General features: G+C 39.7%; 1 protein-coding gene across 2 annotated transcripts in view; it reads left to right on the top strand.

The window, feature by feature from the left end:
- Positions 1-23,982, top strand: part of piezo1 (piezo type mechanosensitive ion channel component 1 (Er blood group)) — a 94,945-nt gene that overhangs the window by 32,460 nt on the left and 38,503 nt on the right. For both annotated transcript variants that reach the window (XM_083897529.1, XM_083897528.1), the window contains exons 5-16: positions 3,549-3,804; positions 4,984-5,197; positions 14,170-14,341; positions 15,623-15,724; positions 16,500-16,560; positions 16,946-17,049; positions 18,096-18,175; positions 19,839-20,019; positions 20,763-20,868; positions 21,692-21,870; positions 22,327-22,475; positions 23,363-23,521. In XM_083897529.1, coding sequence (XP_083753655.1) covers positions 3,549-3,804; positions 4,984-5,197; positions 14,170-14,341; positions 15,623-15,724; positions 16,500-16,560; positions 16,946-17,049; positions 18,096-18,175; positions 19,839-20,019; positions 20,763-20,868; positions 21,692-21,870; positions 22,327-22,475; positions 23,363-23,521 — 1,763 coding nt within the window. The remainder of the gene's footprint in view (positions 1-3,548; positions 3,805-4,983; positions 5,198-14,169; positions 14,342-15,622; positions 15,725-16,499; positions 16,561-16,945; positions 17,050-18,095; positions 18,176-19,838; positions 20,020-20,762; positions 20,869-21,691; positions 21,871-22,326; positions 22,476-23,362; positions 23,522-23,982) is intronic.

Below are 23,982 nucleotides of genomic sequence, written 5' to 3'. Positions count from 1 at the left end.
TACAAACCCACAGTATGAAAGTAAATGTGGTGATTATCTCTATAAATGAGCACCTGGGGTTTTTGCTAGAGATTGTGTAATTCACAAGTGTGTCTTATAAAGAGGTCCTTCACACCCTTACTGCTATCTTTAACTCTATCGCTGTAGGACTTAATGCTCAGATGTGATTGCTCTAGTTATCATCGTTCACCTTTTAATTTTCATTCTTTTCTGTTTCCAAGGCAACTGTCCAAACAAACAAACAAACGGACACAGTGATGTAGTCCAGGAAAGAGGGAGACAGTGGAATCTAAGTGAAAGACATATTCCAGTACAAAGCTCTGACTGTTTTTCATGTTGATATGAAAAACAGATGCTGCTGTGTTTTCCTTGTTTGCAGCAAGATCTTAGCGGAGTGGTTTTGATGAGTGTGTCCAACACCTGTAGAGACAGAGATACCTCAAGAACAACTGGCTAGAGTTTCTTACCAACAATTTTCCCAACAATATTCATTGTCCCCAGAGCATGATTAACATTGCCATTGTCAGACCGAGTCCCGTCGGGTTTGGGCAAAGATCTCCAGCTCTAATCCTCTAAATTGAACGGTATTGAAGGTATGAATCCGAGCACTGACTCTCTCAACCCCCGTGTGTCACAGTAATCATTTACAAAAGATACTTATTAAAAGACAATTTATTAAATCAAATAACAATTTGATTCACTGAAGTTAAATAACAATGTTAATTTGATGATCCCAGTCAAAGAACATTAATGCGTAATGAAAATTGTAGGTGCTGTAAAGTCAAAGTCGACTGGTCGACTAATTGGTCGACACGCTCTGGCTCGACCAAAATTGTGATTGGTCGACTAATTATTCTTTTTTTATTCTAACTTTTTTATGGTGAATTTCATTAGGAGGAAAGTACCAAGTCTAATAGGGGTGTTTTAGAGCACCCGTGTTTCACAGGTAACAGCATGTCTTCAGAGAACACCCCCCTTATTTCCACTTTTTTGGTTCTGTGTCCTGTGGGTTGTTGTCGCTCCGTGGCTCATGAGCGACAGACAGATTAGCGTTGCCATTAATTAGACGTGAATTTTGAGCGGAGGTTGCTCCGTCCGTTTTGAGTATGAACATATCAGAATTATTAGTATATTTCACTGTTTTAGTCTAATAATCGTTGATTGGTTTTATAACTGCAGACGCACCTGCCCGCAACAGCAGCAGTGTGTGTGTGTGTGTGTGTAATTGTGTGAAACAGGAGGTAAAGAAAAGAAAGGGAGTGACACGAAAGGAAAAACATGTAGTTTGATAGAGATATCCTTCTGATCACAGAGTTCATCCAGTCGTAACTCGAACTGGACTGTTGTTTCACAGACAGTGTTGGGCATCTTACTTTAAAAAAGTAAAGAGTTAGTAACTCAGTTACCACATTTTAAAAGTAATTAGTTACTCATAAAACAGAGACCTGCCCCCCAAATGAGGGGGTGCAGGCTTTGTTTAAACTCAAATCAGGTTTTCTGTCTGCATATAGGACTTACTCATGAAGACCAATAGATTACAGACTCAGGCTTAGGCCCCAACATTACCTACCCAAACCTAGCCTACCTACCTGCCTTCCTATCTACCCTACCTTACCAGACCTTACCTTCCCAGCCACCTACACTCCTATCTACCTATCCAAGCCTTGGATAGCCTATCTACTTACCTGCCCCATTCAGCTAATCTGCATGTTTCTGGACTGTGGAAGGAAGCTGCCCAGAGAACACCCACACACTCACAGGGGAGCATCCACACAGCCCTCAGTCAAACCAGGGTTTGAACCAGCAACCTTCTTGCTGTAAGGCAACAATGCAAGCCACTACTACACTGCATGACCCCTAAATTATTTGTCATATTCCATAATAATAAGGGGTTCCCCAAGCTGACGACTGACCTCTCTCTGACTTGCAGTACATGTTTGCTGTGACATTCTTGTCTCTGTAATTAGAAACATCTTTGCCACCTGTTGCTACATATCATCACAGTTTTGCTGTTATTACTGTGCATACAATTAGGAGGAAGGTTTCTATATTTAGATATTTTATTTGCGACCGTCTAAACATCCAGTAACGGAAATGGCAGAGTGTGTGTCTGTGTGTGTTCAGTGTACCGCAACATCTCTGGGTAGCAGCCGTGTCCCACACAGTAGACACACAGTTACTGTGTAATAAGCAGTGTGTTAAAGAGCAGGAGCCCCATAAAACCTCTCATTCACGTAAACATAGGCTTAAACACTGTAAACATTTACATATGCAATAAAGGAGAGCTCTGCATTGAATCAGATTTTTATAACCACTTAGTAGTAAACATAAAGGAGGAGAGTACAGTGACTTCTGTGTCTGCACAGCTGCTCTCAGATCTGCAAGGAAGTTCGGAGATTCTCCAGAGATTGAGTGGAGGATTCTACGTATGAATACAAATGTCCCCTAAAGTAGCTCTGGACATTCTCCTGTCAGCTCCACAGTTAAATCTCTGGATCATGTCTGAGTGAGCTCATGTGAAATAATCCTCAGGGGATGAATGGATGACTATTCTCTTGCCTTTGACCCTCCAGAATGTTTCACCAAGAAGGATTAGGGAAAGAATAAAGGTGTTACAGAACTTTGAACTGTGATATCAGACTTCAAAATGTGATCGCTAACTTCAAAATGTGACCTTAGTGTACAGCAGCCAGAACTTATCGGAAGAAGATTGTCCCGCTGCATTCTTTATTACGCTTTACCCAATTTGTTCTGCACATGTGCAAAGTAAGACTACTTCCTGTCACCACTAATGCATTAAGATAGTTATGGAATGACAAAATGTATATATTATTGTAGGGAATTAACAATTAAAATGTGAATGATATTTTATAAGAATAAGGAATGTGTTCCATTTATTGCCAAGCTGTTACCGCAAACTGGATTTGTTCTGCTCAGGTGTGAAGTGTGACTACTTCCTGTTACTGCTAATGACAGTTGGGGTATGACTTCTACTATACTACTCACTAAAAATAACAAAATACCAATAGTGGGCTATTTTTATTGTTAAGCGTCATGTCACAAGGTTTATATAAGATGTAGTAAAAAGCCAAAGTCAGTTGCTCTTATTTTGAAAGCCAGGTGGTGCTATGTGTCCATCAATTTTAAATAAAATGATTTATGTAAGAATGTAATATAACATTATTTTAAATAAAATGATGTTATATTACATTTTGATTTAGTAGCTATAAGTTTCCTTTCAACTTAGCTTACAAAATAAGAGCCACTGACTTTTGCTTTTTGCTACAGCTTACATAAGACTTATGCCATAACACTTAAATAGATAAAAATAGATTACAATTGGAATCTTGTACAATACAATACACATTTGTATATGTTATTTGAGTGTCAGTAGTGGTAACAGGAAGTAGTCACACTGGTTCAACATATGATAATTGAGTAATAATATGGTTTTCACCCAACAAACTTCATGTGTGAAATGGCTTTAGTGTGTGACTTTTCTATCCTTTTGTAATTAAGACTTTAATTTTGTCCTTTTCTCACCTTAGCTAGACAATGACTCAACAGATAAAATATCCGATGATGATGATGATGATGAGGAGGAGGAGGAGGAGGTGGAGGAGGTGGAGGAAGAGACATCAGGAGATGAAGAAGATGAAGAGAGGTCACTGCCCGGTGACCCTGATGAAGAGGTTTCCACAGCAACCAGAGCAAAGCAGATGGCCGAGCGTCTGAAGGCCATGGTTCGGAAAGTCCTGCGTGACCTGGGGAGGATTGTCGCCATCATCCTTCTGGCTTTGGCTGGTACGATCTGTCTCACATTAACATAGTGTTACCCTGGACTCTCAGGATTCAGCAGCAATTCACCCCATGTGTAGCTGCTTGATGTCTGTGATGTATCAACTCAACATGTAAATAGACAGGAGACAGGAAAAAAATATTTGAAGGCTGTACAGACAACGCAATATAAAAGACACTGCAACAATTCACATAATACAACAATTCACTCGTAGTTCATAAAAGTGCAGTGGCAGTAAAGTTCCTAACTGAGACAATGTTATCCATTGGTCTAAAGCAGTGGTGGTTGCTGGTCTTAGAAACAGGGAGAGCCTATTTCAAGCCCAGTTATTTATACATAAATTCTGACGTAAATTCTGCAAATGAAATTATTTTGTAAAAATTAAATGCTTTAAAAGTGTTTTTATTTATTTACAGTGTACATATACAAATGAAAATGGTCTATATCACCAAGCATATTTCTATTGCCCCGGGTTTCACACGAGAACTGTGTCAAACAGATCTATAGGTACCAGAACTCAGTTACCAAATGCTGATATTACCAGGACCATCATTACCACAATAATGCGATACTTAGGGAGTGAAATTATTATCCACTCGTTCCACTATGAGACAGTCTGGCAGACATTAATGTGTCTATGTAGACAGTGTAAAAGTAGAGGTACCAAAAGCGGGCCATAAGGCATTTATACTCACTGTGTTGTTCGTTGCAGTTATTCGCCGCAACGACAGGGGGCGTTCAACCAAAATATTCAACTTGTGCTGCCGGATAAACGACTGCAGCCCCCGTTCCCGTGCTTATGTCACCAAGTAAATAACACACAATGAGCAGCTATTTGTCTACAGACTTCCTTCCAAAATCAAAAAAGAAAAGGCTCAGCTGTTTGTGTATGTTTCTACAATGCAGTCAATCAAAAACTGGTTCCTCCAATCATCATGCAGAAGCCCAGCGTCCGGATCCACCCACTGCTCCATTGACTCTCAGAGAAGAAAAGAAACTATTCTGTGTCGTCCCATAGAGAACAGCTTCAACTTTTCTTTTTCTATAAATGTGCCAAACATGTATCATTATGTGCCTAACAATGCTGACTGATTCACATTTTAATAAACTATCCCTTTAATGAACAGTCGGTCAGTTTTTAGTGAGCAGTCAGCTTTCTGAGCTTTCCTCTCTTTTCATTGCAGGCATCACACTACCCTCTGCCTTCTCCGCCATCTACTTCCTGCTTTTCATTGGCGTGTGCACGTGGTGGGCGTACCACCTTCCCATGAGTCACTTGGGTTTCAACGCACTGTGTGTGATGGTGGGCTTCTTCACTGCTGGCCACTTGGTTTGTCTGTACGTCTACCAGAGTCTGCTGGTCCAGGCCCTGTTCCCCCCACACTGTCTCTGGGCCAGGTAAGACTGTGTCCTTATAGACCTACACCTTAACACATACACATAACATACACAGATTGGTATGATTTTAAGGGAAATGTACACGTTACATTGCACTAAAATAACACTATGGTAATTGTAAGAATTTGTAATAGGGATGCCACAATAATTACCAATAGTGGATCTTATCATTGACAATTATTCAGCCATAAAGATAAACAACATCATACAAACAGAAGCAGAACAGCTCAGGTTCAAGGTATCAGTCCTATCCAATGCTAAGGCACACATCTACCATCATCAACATCTAAGAAAGGAAGGCAGGGCCCACTGGCTCATAATCCATCCCAGAGTGTTTTACTAAGCAGGAATGAAGATGCATGTGTTTTGTTTGTGTTTTCTGTTTTGGTCGCTGTGTTTCCGTTTGTGTTTTGTTGTTGTGTTTTTCTACTTGTTGTGGCGATTTGCACCTCAGGGCCGCCGTAGATAACTCCAAAATTCACAGAGATTGGTTGACTACTACATTGTCAAAATGAGTACATTATGTTCCAAAAAGAAAAGCTGCACTTGAATGTGAAACATGGCAGTTTAGAATAAAACATACAGGATGTAGGCAGATGTATTTGTAGGAAACTAGATTATATTTATCTACAATTTATTTACATATGTGCAGGGAAGGATGGGGTTGGGGGGTGGATGGAGAAAGGGTGAAGGGGTCAGCAGATACACTTTTTCTAGCACCATCTGTCCTGCTGCATCGTGAAAGTGGTCCATCTCTGTCCACTGAGGAGGAGAGGTCTGTGAATGAGTGTTGTCCAAGTTGATGGTCCATGGGACTGGTGGAAGATCCCATAATGTTCTTCTCTGGACATTATGGCCAAATCAAGGACCATCATGAACATAAGGATGGGGTATAGCTAGGCTCTGGGAGGACAGTGGGCTGGTCTTTAACAGTTTTGCAGCAGAGGGGGATGATGAGTCTTTGTTGCTCAAGGGTTCTTTCTCCAGTCATTTTCTTTTCACATTTTGCCTTCACATGTTTTGTCTTCACTTTAGCTTTTACCATCTGATGCTTCTCCTTCTTAGTCTTGCTGAGTCTTGCTTGAGTCTGAGAACACCACTTAGAGACTGGAGCTTTAGCTGCCTCAGAGCCAGATTGAGGTTTTGAGGAGAGGGGAGGTGTTTCACTGTAGTGAAGGGATTTCATCCAGCAGTTCATCTCTGACAGGAGTTGAATCACCTCTGTCTGCTGACTTATGTGAGAGCTCTGTTTTGTCTCAAGACTTTTTTTTTCAGGATTTTGTACAGAACTTGGTCCTTGATGAGGAAGAACATGTGGGGTAGTGAGAGAAAACACCTAACCCTTCTTTCCCTCCTCTTCCACTCATCTGGGGGGAATCATCTCTTGAAAAAGGGGACATTATGTCACTCTCTCTGTCTCTGCTGTGGCAGGATATGTGACTTAGTGAATGATATTGGTTGTTGTATTCTTTGCAGTATTTTTGCACCAGTCAGTGTTCTCCTTTTCCCATTGGAGATACCTTTCTCTCTCCCAGTACTCCTTGCCTTCAGAATATTGTCCCCTTAGTTTATATGGTGGTAGTTGCCAAAGAAGTGGCTTCTGTCCACGAGGGCTGCAGCCCCAGTAGGCATCAGGGGAACGAGACTGTGACCTCCATCGGTATGGTCCTGCTGCTTCGGCTTCCCCCCAGCCCCAATAAGAGGGAGAAAACCTTGGTGATTCAGAGGGCTGATACCCGTAAGACTTTGAATGGCAAAGGGATCTTTTCCATGAGCATTCATTACTGTGTCCATCACATCTTGAATTTGGGGAGTGGGGAAAAGACCCATCATAGGAGTGTAAATGGGAGTGGGATTGACTGGGGCTGTAAGAATAAGTCCTCGATCTGGATCTGGATCTAGGGCAAGTGTGAATATGCTTGGATAGAGAGGGACTGTACGATGGGGACCTGGAATAAGACAATTTTGGTGTTTTTCTGAACTCTATAAGTTTGTTGTGGAAGGATCTAGACAATCCATCTCCTTTAGATGTAGCTATGTCATGACTGTGCCACTGTCTGTAGAAATTAGAGAGGGGAGGCTGAGAAACAAATGGGGCAAGACAGGTTTGAGGGGGCTCAATACCAGGGGCAACCCAGGGATGGATGTGGCCTGGTGGTCCAGGAGCATACATTGGTGGGGGCTGGTAACCTATAGTAGTAGGAGTGATACCAGGACCAGAGGTGTATGGAGGTGGGTATGGGTGTTGTGGTGGGGGCAGGTATAGGCATGAAGATACGTATACTGGAGGAGCAGGTGCAGAGAATGTTGAAACGACATACCTGTCATCAGTTACATGAAGAGGAGGAGGAGTTGCAGTGTTAATAGCAGGAGTAGATGCAGTCGGCTGGACCTGTGTTTGAGCTGCAGTGTTGGGCCCACTTGGAGTGTGTGGTTGATTAACAGTGTCCAGCAATGGGTCGTGTTGTTTTGAGAGCAGAACACTGATTGACTGAGAGTTTGATGGCGGCAGGGCTGCATGTTGGACCTGCTTTTGTGCATGTTTAGTGCATACTTTTTCATTCTTAAAGTTTTCCACAGCTTTTCTGAGTAATTTGTTGGCATCGAGATTATCAGGTGAAACATCTGACTGCATGCATGTGAAGCAGGTGTGCTCCTCTGAGTCCAACAAGGCATTTCGGATACACTCATCACAGTAACTGCTTCCACAGCAGGGTATGATTACAGCATCTGTTATCAGGTTATTGCAGATTGGACAGAGGAGTTCGTCAGGGATTGGGTCGGAATTGTCTTCAGGTGATGAATGCTTGTGTGGAACAAAGGGAGGGTGGTCCTTCTTTCCTTGTGCATATGCTTCCACATTTATTGCAGGTATCATATATTCTCCAGGCTTTGTTTTCACCATGAAACTCACAGGAATACCCTTACTGGTCTTTAATGTTGTTGGACCTTCTACAGTCTCATCCTGGTCCATCAGCATGGGACATTCCTGGATGTAGTGACCTGGTATTAGACAGCGATAGCAGATATAGGTAGGGGGTGGAGGCCAAACTCCCTTGTTAGAGTGATGAATAGTTTGAAATTGAATGCTAGACTGATACATCATTGCTTTAATCTTATCTTCCTCTAATGCATTGGTATCAACCAGATTAGCAGTCTTGGAAAGTGACGAAGAGGGAGAAGAAAAAGTGGGTCTCGAAGATCCCATCATAGTTGTCTTAGAATGATCTTGGTGGGTACATGCATCCATTGACTTTCTGTGAGCAGGTTTTCCTCCAAAAACTGGAGTGCGGCGGACAACCACTGATGAGTATTTCGGAATATGGGCCTCACCAGTATGTTCTTCTTGAGTCTGTGCATCTGTGATCTGCAGGTCACAGTTTGTGGCCTTGAGACCCTCCCTGGCCATAATCTGCATTTTAAGATCATTGAGGGTGATGTGCAGCCCGCTGAACGTAACCTTTTGGTAATCCAGTTGGGAAGAAAACTTGTAGTAAACACAGATCATTTTACAAATCTAAGCACTTAAATCAAGTACCCGAAAAAACCACAGGCCTGGTATGAAGACAAGGTCAACGAGGGTCAACTCTGAACACAGATTAAATCTAAATCTGGTAACTTCTGTATGTAAACCCTCTTTATGCCCTAAACCACTGAAGACAAAGACATGGAACGGATCAGATTGAAGATGGCGACAGATTCCTTGTTATATCCAAAGAAAAATAATCAAGGTTAATGTTTTACAGCAGTTGGCATTTGTAATGTTGCCCTCTTCTGGATTCTCCTCCTAATCTTCTTCTTTTCCTTCAGCTCGCTTCTTCCGGTTCTTCTTAAAATCCCCAATAGTCTGTGCACTTGTTTTATAACTGGGTTTTATGGCAGTTGGCATTCTTCTGGACTGAGTCTGGACAATTTTGAGTTTGATGTCTTTGATGGTTGGAATGGTCTTTGTAATACGATCAAAAGGATGTCTTTGATGGTTTCATAAATTCCTTCATACCAAATCACTATGGTAACACAGTAACGTTGAGTCAGAAATCCAGGAAGTCAGAGTAGATAGACACAGGAGAATCACTGAGATGTTACCACTAGAGTGTAGGAAACAATCTGACGCTGGTGAACGGGCGGCTCAGGCTTAAGAAGCCTCCTGATTGCTGATCAGGAGCAGATTGGGAGGAGCCGCCGCAGGTGATCACCAGCGTCCTCAGTGGAAGTAGGTCAACCACATCTCCTGCAGAGAGAGTGGAACAGAAACCCTCACATGCCAGAATAATAGGGAAGAGGGAGAGTGTGATCATGACAGATATGAGTTTAAAAATATATCAGCATATTCCATCGTGATTTTGCAATATCCATATTTGTGATATGACTTTCAATTCTCTTTCTCTTTGCCATCTAACCTTCTTTGTTTTGTAAAATATTCAATGCAGAAAATCAGGTTTGATGAATCCACACCAATGCTTAACCTCACTTGACCTAGAAATGGCAGAAATGTGGTTCTTGTGGCTGCCAACAGTTTTCACCCTCTATTTCCATCTACTTGAATCGGCTGTGTTTGATGGTATGCACAGTCTGGTTACTTATAGACTTATGATCACAATGTAAAAACCTGACCAAAGCCCATTTGTGGCTTTAAAGCATCCATTAGCAATAAAAAGTACATTGATTTTTATCTGTTTTGTTTTGTCTTTGCTTTAGTCCACTGAAATAACCCTGCGATAAGTAGGAAATGTACATTAACCTCTTCTTCCCTGACCCTCTTTTTGTAGTCCCTGCTCGAAAATGACATGCCCAAACTAAATAGAGTAAACCTCTGCAGTTACAAGCTCTATGTGGATTATCTTGGTATCAAAATGAAGATAACACTTCATTACATCATTTCACCAGCGGTTTAAGTTTCACTGTAGATGCCACTGTGTCAGAGTAAATGTACATGGAACACAGCATAACTGAAGGATTTTTTTCTCTCGCCTAAAAATATTGCATTTTAAAGTAAATATCACCTTTAAAATATGCAGTAGGAGCTTAAAAACACATGGAGGTCATGTAACAACATGCGGACATGAGCTGTGCAAAGTCTGATGCTGCTGAAGTGAAGCAGAGTGAAATTACAGAGGTTTTAGTAAAGAGATGTCTGGGCGTTCTCTCTGATGGGTCAGCTTGGCACCATCTGTGCCATTTGAGATTTATTAGGTAACAAATTATATTAAATTAAACACAGTTAAAACGCTGATGGATCAAACAGCAGGAGCGGGAAAAAAAGCATGCATCATATGCATTTATGTACTTTTGACTCTCTAATTAAGTGATTCTCATGCATTTGGAGACCAGGGTCTGATTCCACTGGTTTAGAGGTTTAAAACGAGCTGTCAATCACCCTAATTGACCAAGGTAAGCCAGTGCTATGGTGCTGTGTAACTGAAGACGCTGCAGAGTCACAGAGTTGTTATTACACACAGGGAGCATCAATGAGTGCATTTGCACTGGTGTAGAAACATGGTTGTACAAGATGACGGCCACCATAAAACAAGGCCAGACACCTGTAAAAAAAATAAAAATCCTGAACGGAACATTGGAGCAAAACAGTTTCCAGTCTTTAATTCTCCATAATTCTTCAACCTTTTTTTTTCACGTGTTCTGAGCATCTTTTTTCTAACATACAATGTGCAAAGAGGACAATCTCTGTATCTGCTTTACAAAAGCAGAGTACCATAAAAGTATTTCTGTATACTACAGGGAAGCTTGAAACCAGAGGGTTGCTGGTTTGAATCCTTACTGAGTCAAAGGCTTCGAGACCCTTTGCTGATCCCAAGCCCGTAATGTGGGAGGGTTGGGAAAGGATTTCAGCAAAACTCTGTCAAATCAAATATGCAGATCATAAGCTGTGGCGACTCATAGAGAGAGAGAAGCTGAAAGAAAGAATAAACAGCTGTTCTCTCATATGACTGGAACATTTTCCTTTCACATATGCAGATTCAGAGTCAGATGCATTCACATCACAAGGAGAATTACGGAAATCGCCACATTTGACTCGGGAAAAATCCAGAGCTGCTTTTGCAGACATTTGCATTCTACAGACCTACATAAATGCAGGTGTGAAACCAGCTCAAGTTAATCAGCCATTTTCATGGGTCGTCTCTCAGCTTTTGTCCCCCGGTCAGTTGTCAGTTGCTTTGCCTGAAGTGTTGCAAAAGCTCCTGAATGTATTAGTTAGAGAGTAAGAGAGGAATGTATGCAGAGTGTGATTTCAGGACTGGAATGTGCGGAATGATTGTGCAGCGGCTGGTTAGCATCATATCAGCAAACCTTAATTGCCCTAAACTGGAGAAAGATGAGCTGGTCTTGCAGCATTCTAACATGAGTGTGCCCTCTATCTGTCTCATCGATCATCACCAGAGCTTCTTCCCTGTGTCGGTGTCAGTATCACTTTACTTGACGTTCATCAGTCTGCAGAGTCTGACCTTTCCCACAAGAAGGATTCCCTGCTGTCAGCGTGCTACGCCAGTCTGCTTTTTATGTCTGTATCCAGGACGACATGCCTTTATTCAGTTTGACCAACAAATGGTTGCTCAATCATCAGAATTTATGGTTACTGTAAATATATATATTTCCCTGCATGTATTTTGGGGGTGTGTATACATATCCACATATTTATACACATTTGTTTATGTAAATATGCATACATACACATTGGGGTAGCCAACCATATGGCCTTGTGGTTAAACTGGTGGCCTTTGGTTGGTGGTTCAAACCCCAGCACATCGTACCAAAGACAATTGTGGGGGACGGTGGCTCAGTGGTAGAGTAAGTCATCTTTCAACTGGAAGGTTGTGGGTTAGATTCTCGACTCTGCTGGTCTACAGGCTGATGTGTCCTTGGGCAAGACACTTGACCCTGGATGTATGACTGGGTGAGACTGGGACAAACAGTAGAGTGAATCAAAATGGAACCTGTGACCTCTCTGCTTCCCACTCAGCATATCACATTGGCTTTTAAAGTTTTTTGGAAACGAGTCGCAGAGTGGGAAAATCTGTAAAATCCTTGTGTTTTCATGGAGGCTACCAATACACTACTTTGGGGAAATGATGATGTCACAATCCCACCTCTTTCTTGCTCTTGCATTCGCTGTCCCTTAGCTTTGTTGCCTTCGTCTTCCTTTTCTGTTTGTGGAGATTGTTTTCATCCCCTATCTAAACTTATTCTAATAAAGCAGCATGCATGCTTTATGTGCATGCTTTTCAGCGCAACATACAGGCCGGGCATATGTACTACAGTGCTTAGTCGTTTTGAGGCGTTTTGCGTGGATGGAAGACATTTCTTGAAACGATATGTGTCATAACAAAGATAAAGATTGCATAGTTAAAGTTCTGTCTCCATGTCAATAAGGAATGCTACACAGTTGTAAGAAGTGGTTATCCCTTCAAACAAACAGAATGTTCAGTTGTTGACATTTCATAGACTTTTCTTTGTGTTAATACCATTAAAACAAATGTGTAGAGTTATGAAACTCCTGCACATCAGATCCTCATTGGATACACATGCAAAGTCTGAAGTCAATGACAAAATGATTGTTGGGAAAATTGAAGGTCAGACAGAAGCAGTAGGAAAGACGATTCAGAAAATCATGAAATGGCATTGTTTCAAAAGAAAACCTGATCGGGTACTGGGTTCCATTCTGTGAGCCAGAGTCATCTCAGGAGGAATTCAAAATGATAATACTGTAGTCCCTTAACAACTGTACTGCAATGAGCTGCACACTCTGTATTTGAGCGTCATGGTGTCTCACGAGTATCATGTCTTTATTCCATCTCTTTATTCTATTTATAGATGTACTAAATGTGTCACTATCCTGTTACAGGGTCGACCACAGGCCTTTTCAGAGCGGGATTTGCATTCTGTTGCATCTTGTATTGGTCTGTTTCTTAAACGTTCCTTTGATTTTAAAAATGTTTGCAATCAGATGCTTCATCAGTTGTAAAAACATAAAAAAATACAAAAAAAGTATTTGCTCCACTTCATTTAAAACCACAATTTTCCCTAATGTCAAAGAGTTAAAGGGATAGTTTGGGCTTTATCTGTGGTAGTATGCAGAGTTCTAGCTAGCACAGGTTTGTAACGGTCCTCAATTGTGACTGTCAATGTCAGTACCATGCTGATTTCTTTGCTGTAATGTGTCGTGTGGTCTAATCATGCTAGCGTCGAAGCATGGAAATAACAACTTATGATAAACTCTGCTTATTAAAGTGTAGGTTTAAAGTGTAAAGAGTATGAACTTATGTGCACAGACAGACAGACAATGACTAATGTTGTTTAAGGACAATATGGGGCCACAAAAGGCACAAATAGGTTTAGTGTAATTTGTTCTTTGTTATATTAACATATTATCTTCATACACATACACTATGCAGCCCTCACAACATAGACAGGAGGTGATACAATAATATTGTTATCGTGGCAAGTGGGGACTCAAGGAAAACATCATTTAGCCAACTGACAAAAGTCTTGCATGATTGAATGTATGCACGCTATCATAAGAATGGTTTTGCAGCTTTAGCTCACCATTAGACAGCCAAGTGTAGATTTATGTTTAAACTACTGTGTGCCCTGGACGTTGGTGAAATAGAGCGGTTAACAATGTGATGCATACTTCAGTTTCCAGTCAGGAAAGGCTGTCTAACAGTGATATAAAGTGGTAAAGATATCATAGACTTAAGCGAGTGTAGATGTGTTTAATAGAGAGCTGGCAGAAGACAGTCAGTCCTGACCATGGCCACCTTTACACCTGCTTTACAATGTCTTTTCTTAAAGGCACCTCAGGTGTATTTATACCTATACTTACAAGTGGTCAGGCTCTATGATTCACATTTTAATGCCAGGTTTAAAGGGGGCCCATATATTATTACCTCATACAACCACACTGAACTAGCCCATATTACCTCTTACTGTATGTCTTTACCTCTCTGTCGTTGTAGACTCTTTGGTCTGAAGGACTTCATCATACCAGGAAACTGTTCCTCTCCCTATGAACTCAACCTCAACAGAGATCATGATTGGCCTGTTTACGTCAACCCAGGAATATTGTTCCTTCTCTACATCGCCATTGCAATTGTTCTCAAGACAGGATGTCATGGAACACCTAACCAGGTATCTGCTCTTTCTTCTGACTTAAAGGTCCATTGTGTAACGTTTAAAAGTGTTTATTGGCAGAATATACTATTCATAGGTATGTTTGTATAGTGTGTAATTGCTTTTAAAGTGTGATTAAAAAAAGTGATTGGTTTTCCATGGTGTTATAATAAGAATTGTGCATGTACTTGAGGCCAAGGCCGTGTTTTATGACAGCTACCATCTAGCACCACCATGTTTATGCTGTAGCCAGAAAGTACAAATCAGCCACAAACTGTCTGTGCACAAAGAACACAATCCTCTCTGGTATGCACAGGCCACCGTAGTTGTGAGAAAGAGAGCGGTGAGTCTTTTATTCACTGCAAATACGCTGTCCCACCATCATAGTTATTTATAATCTTAAGATTATATTGTAGAAGGAATGTGATTGAAAACACAACATTTGTTCATTTTGAAGCAGAAAAACAACCAAAAGGTGTTAAAGTCCAGTCTGTATCACCTTTGTCAACTTCATGATCACTGCAGCTGCTAGAGGGCGCTGTCGCTTTGATGCAAACAGGTGACGTGTAACAAAGTATATTTGCTGCCACGTAGTGACGTTTCTGTTGTGGAGCTGCTATTCATCATAAGATCTGTCTTTAAATTTTACAATGATAATATATTGTAAGTACATAATATATATTATAAATAATCATGTTAATATGCCTATACTCAAATAAATACCAGGAATATTTGGTATGAATTACTGCAAATATCTCACAATAAAAGGGTTAAAATCAATTATTTAGTCAAATCTACAAAAAAAGAAGGTGCATAATCATAATTCAGTCACTTTTTAATCCTGACATACACTATTTGTACGTTGTAGTTTTGAGGTGGTATTTTTTACCTAGTCTCATATTTTCTTGATGAATCCATTAGTTGTTTGGTTCAGAAAAAGTTTGGAAAATGTTGAAAAATGTTTCCCAAACCTCAAAATCTGTCTTCTTGTGTCCACAAAACAAAATGATTCAGTTGTAAGGATCTTTAATGATTAATGACGTTTTAACTATTATTAAAACTCTCAAAACTATTAATTGATTATCAAAATAGTTGGTGTTTAATTTAGTAATAGTTTTGAGTGTTTTAATAACAAGTAATAACGATTCTGTCCAGCTCACAGCGTTCTCACTGGTCTCACTGGTTACTGGCTGAAAAAGGAATATATTATTGTGCTTATTATTTTCACTTTTCAGTGAATATTTTGAAAACCATGAACTTGCTCAGTTGTTTCTTTTCCGACGTGCTTGTTTTGAGCAGGTTAAGGAAGAGCATCACGACAGAGAGGTGAAGGTGAAGGAGGAGATGGTGGAGTTAACGTCATGGAATCCACAGAATGAAAACAGTGAAGCTGACACAGAGGTAAACTCCTCCGTCACACACTTTTCACACTCAACATTAGCAGATTTAGCCAGAAATTTGTGTCACAGCAAAAAATTAATTGGATGAAGAAAAAAATATCATGTTCACTCTGGTATTGTGTCCACACTAATAAAAAAAAAGAGATTAAAAACCTGCATAGTCATCATTTGATGTTAGCCACTCATTTGCTTTACATTATATGAACGTTTACAATCCATTGGCTAAATTTGACAAATATGAATATAATTAATATGACAATAGTATTATATTATTATTATTATAAATGTTGACGCTGAAATGTCATCTTTTTGACTATTGGCTATTACAATTGAAAGATGACTCACTCTACCACTGAACTAGTGTCGCCCCCCAATGAAGTATTTATGTAATTCCAGTAATCTGTGTGATGTGTGTCTACTTCCTGTTGAAACAATTTATGGCAGCGTCAGGGATTTTAAATAAAACCATGTTTTTACTAGTTATTCTTATAAAACAAATACACATCGTCATGTTTTTTCAGTTTGGAAGTCATTCTTTGAAAATAAAATACCAGTTATCCTTTGTTTTAGTATGTATTCTTATCAGACAAATATGTGTTTCATGTTATTGTACGTTTTAGTAGTCTTAGAAAATAAAAGCAACTTTGTGTGGTCATCAAGACTAGAAAAGCTTGATATAAATACAGACTATTTACCATATCTTTAGTCCAAACAGTTATGGCCTTGAACATGACACTGTCGTCTCCTTAACATGTACATATTCTCTTCTTTTTCAGCTTATGATCAGGTCAGAAAGCAATGGAGAAACTGTGGCTGGAGAGAATCAGCCGATCTTAGGTATCAAACACATGCAGAAATGTCATAAATCGTATGTTTGACTGAATCTCTCTCTGTGTGTACTTGTATTTATATTTATATCCGCGAGAAATGCGGATATCATGGAATCGGTCTCGCGCGTCCGCAGATTTTAGCCGTTTTTTATGGGTCACATACCCCCTTTTTTTGCCTACAACTTGTTCAACTCGACCCTCCTGAACAAGCTTATAAATGATAGCGACTACAGCCAAACTGTAAATACAGGAGTCAAAGTTTAATAACCTGGAAACAGTCACTTCTCAAATCAGATGAGTCATTATATCTCTTTATCACCACCCACAGCTGTTTATTTTATTGTTCAGCTTTATGTCCTGTATACTGACATGGTGTTATTAATTTCCTCCAGGTGTTAGTGGCGCCCCCGGTGGCCAACAGAGTGAAAGTCCATTCTTCCTGCTGGGGAAGGTGGTCATGCAGCAGAGCTACGTCTGTGCTCTCATAGCCATGATGGTAAATATGAAAATATATCAACTGTTTAAACAATTCAATACATGACAGTCCAGATTTGTGGTTGTTTGAGTTTCTTAAAAAAGTCAGTGTTGACTTGACAAAGTTGATAAATGAGAGGTTTTTGCTTGCATGGAAGCTGCTGCTCTTCACTTTGGTGAATCAAAACACCCAAAATATACAATACACAATTCCAAAAAAAATCTAAATAGTAAAAAGTATTTAAATGCCAGGAGAGGAGCCTGGTAGATAAATGTTTTACCACAGATTCTACTTTGATTAATTGTAGGAATAACCAGTAGACCTGAGACAACAGTAGTCTGTTTGTCTATGAGACAATCCTGGAGTTTAATTTAACGTTAACCCTAACCCAACCCTGAGGAACTAGGACTTAAACCAAGTGCCGATCCTTTAATCCCGACATCTTGTTCTAGTCAGGATCTCTATCAGGATTATTATATACATTTAGAATAAAATAAAGTATACTTACAATAACTTATTTTACACAAGGGACAGGTGATTAGCAAGGAACTGGAAGAATTAGTCTGCATATGTTTTATAATTATAATCATACAGGAATCAAATTGTCCTGTTATGAGGTTGAATTTAAAACAACTTAAGTAACAAACAAATTCCTAATAATGTTTGGGATTTCATGCCTCAGGTAGGAAAAGGTATTTTCTCAGAGGTTCAAATAGTCCTTCATCAGATGCAATGTTCAGAATCACAATTTTTTTGTGGTTTTTTTGTTCAGTAACCAGAGAACCCAATGTGCACGGAATTCAGAGAATCACCCAAATAACACGTCTAGATACCTATGAACACCTGAGAACATGTGTCTTACACTTTAAGTGGCTAAAATAGTTAGTTGTATAAAAGTAATAGTTAAGTTAGTTACAAGCATGCTTCGAAAACATAAACTCTCCCTTTAAGGCACTGAATCAAATGTTCCGATCTGGTCTGTCTGTCAAAAACAACCAAAATAGTATGTGAGTAAATAACTTAAAAGGAATAGTTGTGGTTCTCATGTCTGTGTCCCTGTTGTTCAGGTGTGGAGCATCACCTACCACAGCTGGCTCACCTTCGTCCTGCTGCTGTGGGCGTGTCTCATCTGGATCCTTCGTGTCAGGTTCTGTTCACACTTGTAGCTGTTACTGTGCAGATCAATAATGTCTGACACTCACTCTCTACTGCTTTATCCTCCTTATTGAGGCAGCAATGCTCAGTGGAGGGAACTTTCTGTGTGGAGTTTGCATGTTCTCCCTGTGTGTGTGTGTGTGTGTGGGGGGGGGGGGTTCTCTCTGCGTTCTCCGGTTTCCTCCCACTATCCAAAAACATGCAGAGGTTAATTGAACGCTCTAAAGCATTGGTTCTCAAAGTGCGGCCCGGGGGCCAATGGCGGCCCGCAGAAACATTTCTGTCGGCCCCGCAATGAATTATAGTTGATAGTTTTAATCCAGGAGCTACTAAGCTTGTTAAATGTTTATTGGACATTACTGGATACAGACCAATAAGTGTAAACAAAAATACTGGGTATTTACCTGGTTTCTATATGGTGAATTTTAATGTATTATTGTGTTATAAGCTGGTAATAAGCAGGTAGCTACAGCCCCCAATTACTAGCTATTTACCCAGTAAATATATGGTAACAGAAATGTGTTACTTGGTATAAACCTGTAATTAGAAGGTAAGAACAATGGCCAAAATACTGGGTAATTACCCAGTAAATTATAAAGCGTTATTATATTAATGCTTAAATTACATTATATTAACGCTTATATTACTTAACGCTAAACTGTAGAACTGCAATCTGGTCATTAAAATTATTACAAATGGGATTTATTTCAGTTTTTTTCCTGTGGCGGCCCTCAGTCCAATGTTGGGTTCTTAAATTGGCCTCAGGTATCAACACTTTGAGAACCCCTGATCTAAACTGACAGTTGGTGTGAATGTGAGCGTGAATGGTTGTTTGATGAGTGAATGGTTGTTTGGCCCTCTATTGGACTGGGCACCAGTCCAGGGTATGAACCCACCTTTCACTCTATGACAGCTGGGATTGGCTCCAGCCACGACCCTCAAGTGGAGGATAAATCAGCAGACAATGAATATGAGATATAATTCTGACATATTGTTCCATACATTTTGCAAGAATAAGAGTAGACGTAACTTTAATTTACCATGTAGGGCTGGGCCATATGGAAAAAAATCTTAGAACAATAATACGATATCAATCAAAGCAATATTTCTGTGAGGCTGCATGATATGGCTTATCAATAATACATGGATATAAAGCTGCACACACACAAATACACACAAACAAATATCTACTGTTTATGATCTGTGTTACTTGATTTTAAAATACACTTATTAGACTTTTTATATGATTTTGTGGATTCCATGTATTTTATTATTTTTATTTTATCTATATATATATATACATATGTATATGTATATATATATAAAATAGTGTGTTTCACAAGTTTATTAAATATAATAAATATGATTTTCAATCCGACAACCTTTAAAATCAGGAAAAGTCATCACAGTTACATTATAACAATAAGACCATATTTTGTCTCATTTCACAATATAGATATAATATCCATATATTTACGATGCAGTGTAGTTAGTCTGTAAGTCCTTTGAACAAAGGTGATGACATTTCTCAGTATGTTAACACCAGGTCTGGGGCCATAGATTTGACAGTGATTTCAGCTCAGAAAAGTTTACATTATGACTATTTTGTTGTGTTTTGAAACTGCGTTAAAACTTCACGCCGTGTCTCCCCGTAGACGCCACGCGGCCACGCTGTGCTCTCCGTTCATCCTGCACTACGGCCTGGCGCTGTGCTGTCTGCAGTACGTTTGGGCCATGGAGCTGCAGCCGGAGCTGCCCACCACTGTGGGAACCATGAGCCTCAGACAGCTGGGACTGGACAGAGCCCAGTATCCCTGTCTCAGACTGGGAGCCATGGTAAGATCAAGGCAGCAATATGGGATGATTTTATGATGAGGAAATTAAACATGTCTCTTTTTTATGACTCAGTGATGTTTATTGTTTAACATAACTCTTTTATCACTGACTGAGGGATGTCCATAAAGTTAAGTGTTATAAAACAGATCTAACACCAGCACTTTAGCCAAGTTGCAGAATACGGATCCACTTTGTCTCGTAACATACATTATATTTTCTTCTTTCTTTGAATATATTATAGTTTCATAGTCTCATGAATACGACAGGATTTGTAAATATGTGCAGAAAATCAGCACAAGTCTTACAAATTCACTCGCTCACTAACTTCTTCCGCTTTATCCTCCACACGAGGGTTGCAGGAAGCACTGGTGCCAATCCTAGCTGACATAGGGTTTAAATGCGGGTACACCCTGGACAGATACGGACAATATATCACAGGCCCATATAGAGACAAACAGCTATTCACTCTCACACTCTTTAGAAGTGTCCAGTTCCTAATCTGCATGTGTTTGTGGACTGTGGGAGGAAAATGGAGAACCTGGAGAAAACCCCACACCCAAAAAACAATATTCAAACTACATGCAGAAAGTTTGAAATTCAAACTATATTCAAGATTCAATATGTTTTCAAACAATCACTGTTTATTAATTTATCATTATTATTATTATTATTATTATTATTATTACTTTGTTTCATGTGTTTTTCCACTCTCCCGATAATTATGATCCCTCTCTCTTTCACAGATTCTGTTCATATTAACGTTCTGGCTGTTAGTGCGTCAGTCAGTGAAGGAAAACTTCAGCAGGAAGAGGAAGATGGCCACACCACTACAGGATGTCGCTGTTGGAGGTCCGACAACATCTTTTTTTACACATGCGTATATTTAAAAATAAACACACACACAGAAGAAAACAGATTTGGTCGTGACTACTGACTTTCACCTCAACTCAACTACTACTTGCCTAACTCTATAACTTTAAAAACATGCCTTTACAGTAATTCTAGTCATTTAACAAAACTCAACTAATATAATTGACAACTCCTGTGTACGATATCTGAAAAATACAGTCTGCCTTCCAGTTTATTTCGCTGCTAGATAACATTTCCCAACTGGAAATTGCTGACTGGGACATGGGAGAACTGGTCTGCTGCTGGACTCGAGTGCAGGATTTCAAAAACCAAAATCACGAATAAACACATTTGAACTTGGAGGCAACAGTGGATCAACATCTTCTGTGTGCTGTGATGTAAAATTGAACAGATTTTCTCCATGAAGTTTGGTGTGGGAGAGTGAGTGATTTACAAAGAGCAAACGACAGTCAGAAATCTCCCTATGGAGATTAATCATGTATAAATAATCTACATTTAAACTGGCATACATTTTATTTGGTGAGCTGTTGGCTACATTCCCACTGGCAGCTGCCGTATGTTGAATAAACATGTCTGCTTTACTGTGTGTTCATTCAAAAGGTGATAACCATCTTCCCTGCAACCAAATTACAACCAAGATCAGTTTGATGCTCTTCTGACTTAAATGTGTGGGCTTCAGGAAATGTCACTCACATGACACTGATCGTCACTGATGCCTGTTCTGTTCACTACTTTCCCTTCATCCCATTTCCACGGTTCTTGACACGTATCTTCCTGGTGTTTGTGTCTTCCTCTCCAACAGAGGGGGCTGGTGATGAATCAGTGCTGAAGGTTTTGGGAGGCATGGTGATGAGCTCTTACGCCAAGTACTGGATCTATGTGTGTGGAGGGATGTTCATCATGGTCTCCTTTGCTGGGAAACTTGTTGGATACAAGATCATCTACATGCTGCTGTTCCTGCTCTGCCTCTGTCTCTATCAGGTAGAACCAGACCTGTGAGCATTGTTCACTTGGTCATTGCCCTCAGACATGTCTTACAAACTCAGTGTTCACTTTATTAGGTCCAAAGGATATCTAATAAAGAGACTGGAGTAACACCCAGTGTGGTCACCAAATCACAACATACAGTATCTCAAGACACTTCATATAGTGAGGCATAAACCTTACAATATCATAGCGAGAAGAGAAACCCAACTGTTCACACAATGAACAAACACTAGACATCAGTGGAGAGAAAACTTATCTTTTCACAGAAAAAATCTCTGACAGAACCAGACTCAAACATGTGCAGTATCTATTCGTGGCCACAAAATAGGTATAACTGTGGAGTTATCTTCCTCCATGTCATGTCTGCAGCTCCGTACTGTTTCATTCACTGTTAAAAATCTCAACCATATATATTTGATGATCTGAATTTATCTTGTACATGTTTTCCAGGTATACTATTCTCTCTGGAGGCGTCTGTTGAAGCTTTTCTGGTGGCTTGTTGTGGCCTACACCATGCTGGTGCTCATTGCCATCTACACTTACCAGTTTGAAGACTTTCCTCAATACTGGAGAAACTTCACTGGCTTCACAGAAGAACAGTATGTCCCTTTACCTTAGAGACTGTATTTCCTTTTCATCTCATGTTTAAAATACCTGTATATACATATGTATATATATATATATATATATATGATTTACAGAAAGTGGGCAAGAATTATTTAAGCAAAATTAAACAATAATTTTATTGATTTCAATACCTTTAGCACTAATTATTGGAACTCAAAATTGGTTCAGTAACCTCAGTGACCCTTGACCTCCATACACAGGTGAATCCAATCATGAGAAAGTGTATTTAAGGAGGTCAATTGAAATAAATGTTTCTCCTCTTTGCATCTTCTCTGAAGAGTGACAACATGGGAGCCTCAAAACAACGAAGGATACAGAAAGATATCTCAGAGATTTAAGCTCTCAGTTTACACTGTGAGGAACATTGTGAGGAATGTGAAGACCACAGGAACAGTTCTAGTTAAGGCCTGAAGGGGCAGAACAAGAGAAATGTCAGATAATCAGAGGTGAAGGATGGTGAGAACAGTCACAGTCAACTCACAGACCAGCTCCAAAGACCTACAACATCATCTTACTGCAGATGGTGTCACTGTGCATCGTTCAACTATTCAGCGCACTTTACACAAGGAGATGCTGTATGGAAGAGTAATGCAGAAAAAGCCTCATCTCTGCACCCGTCACAAACAGAGTCACTTGAGGTTTGCTAAAGCACATTTGGAATAAGTTGCTGTGGACTGATGAAACTAAAATAGAGTTATTTAGACAAAACAAGAGGTGTTATGCATGGTGGAAAAAGAACACAGCATTACAAGAAAAACACTTTAGGACTTTAGGAGCCACTGATCTAATTCATTTTGGAATACGGTTCAAATACAAGCATAAAAGAGAAATAATCAATGTTGGTCTCTGTTGTCCTCAGGCTGGCAGCCATAGGTCTGGAGACATTTGCTCTGTCAGAGCTCTTCACCAGTATTGTGATTCCTGGTTTCTTCCTGCTGGCCTGTATCCTGCAGCTACACTACTTCCACAAGCCTTTCATGAGGATCACTAACTTGGAGCATGTTACACCCATACAAAGGTAACACAGCCTGGGTTTGAGATTGTTTTTTTGTTGTTGATGTTTTCCACCATTCAGTGTAGGCCTAAATGATCTAGCAGATTATCTTATCTTAATCTGCTACCCTTTTACAAAGAAGCCTGATTTATACTTTTGAAATATGTCGACAACATAAATGATGATATGATATTTATATCCGCGAGAAATGCGCGCGGATATTATGGAATCGGTCTTGCGCGTCTGCGTCGTCGTCCGCAGATTTTAGCCGTTAACGCGATAACTGGAAAGGCATTTCAGATTAAATGTTCTTATTTTTTTATGGGTCACATACCCCCTGTAGATGATCCCTATTGATTTGAGCTGTCCATTATTATTATTATTATTATTATTATTATTATTATTATTATTATTATTATTATTAATAATTAATTAATGAATGAATTCATTAATTAATGAATTCATTCATTAATTAATGAATGAAT

This window comes from Microchirus variegatus, assembly GCF_963457635.1.
Source record: "Microchirus variegatus genome assembly, chromosome: 11".
Classification (NCBI taxonomy): Eukaryota; Metazoa; Chordata; class Actinopteri; order Pleuronectiformes; family Soleidae; genus Microchirus; species Microchirus variegatus.
This window is presented reverse-complemented; position numbering and strand designations above follow the sequence as displayed.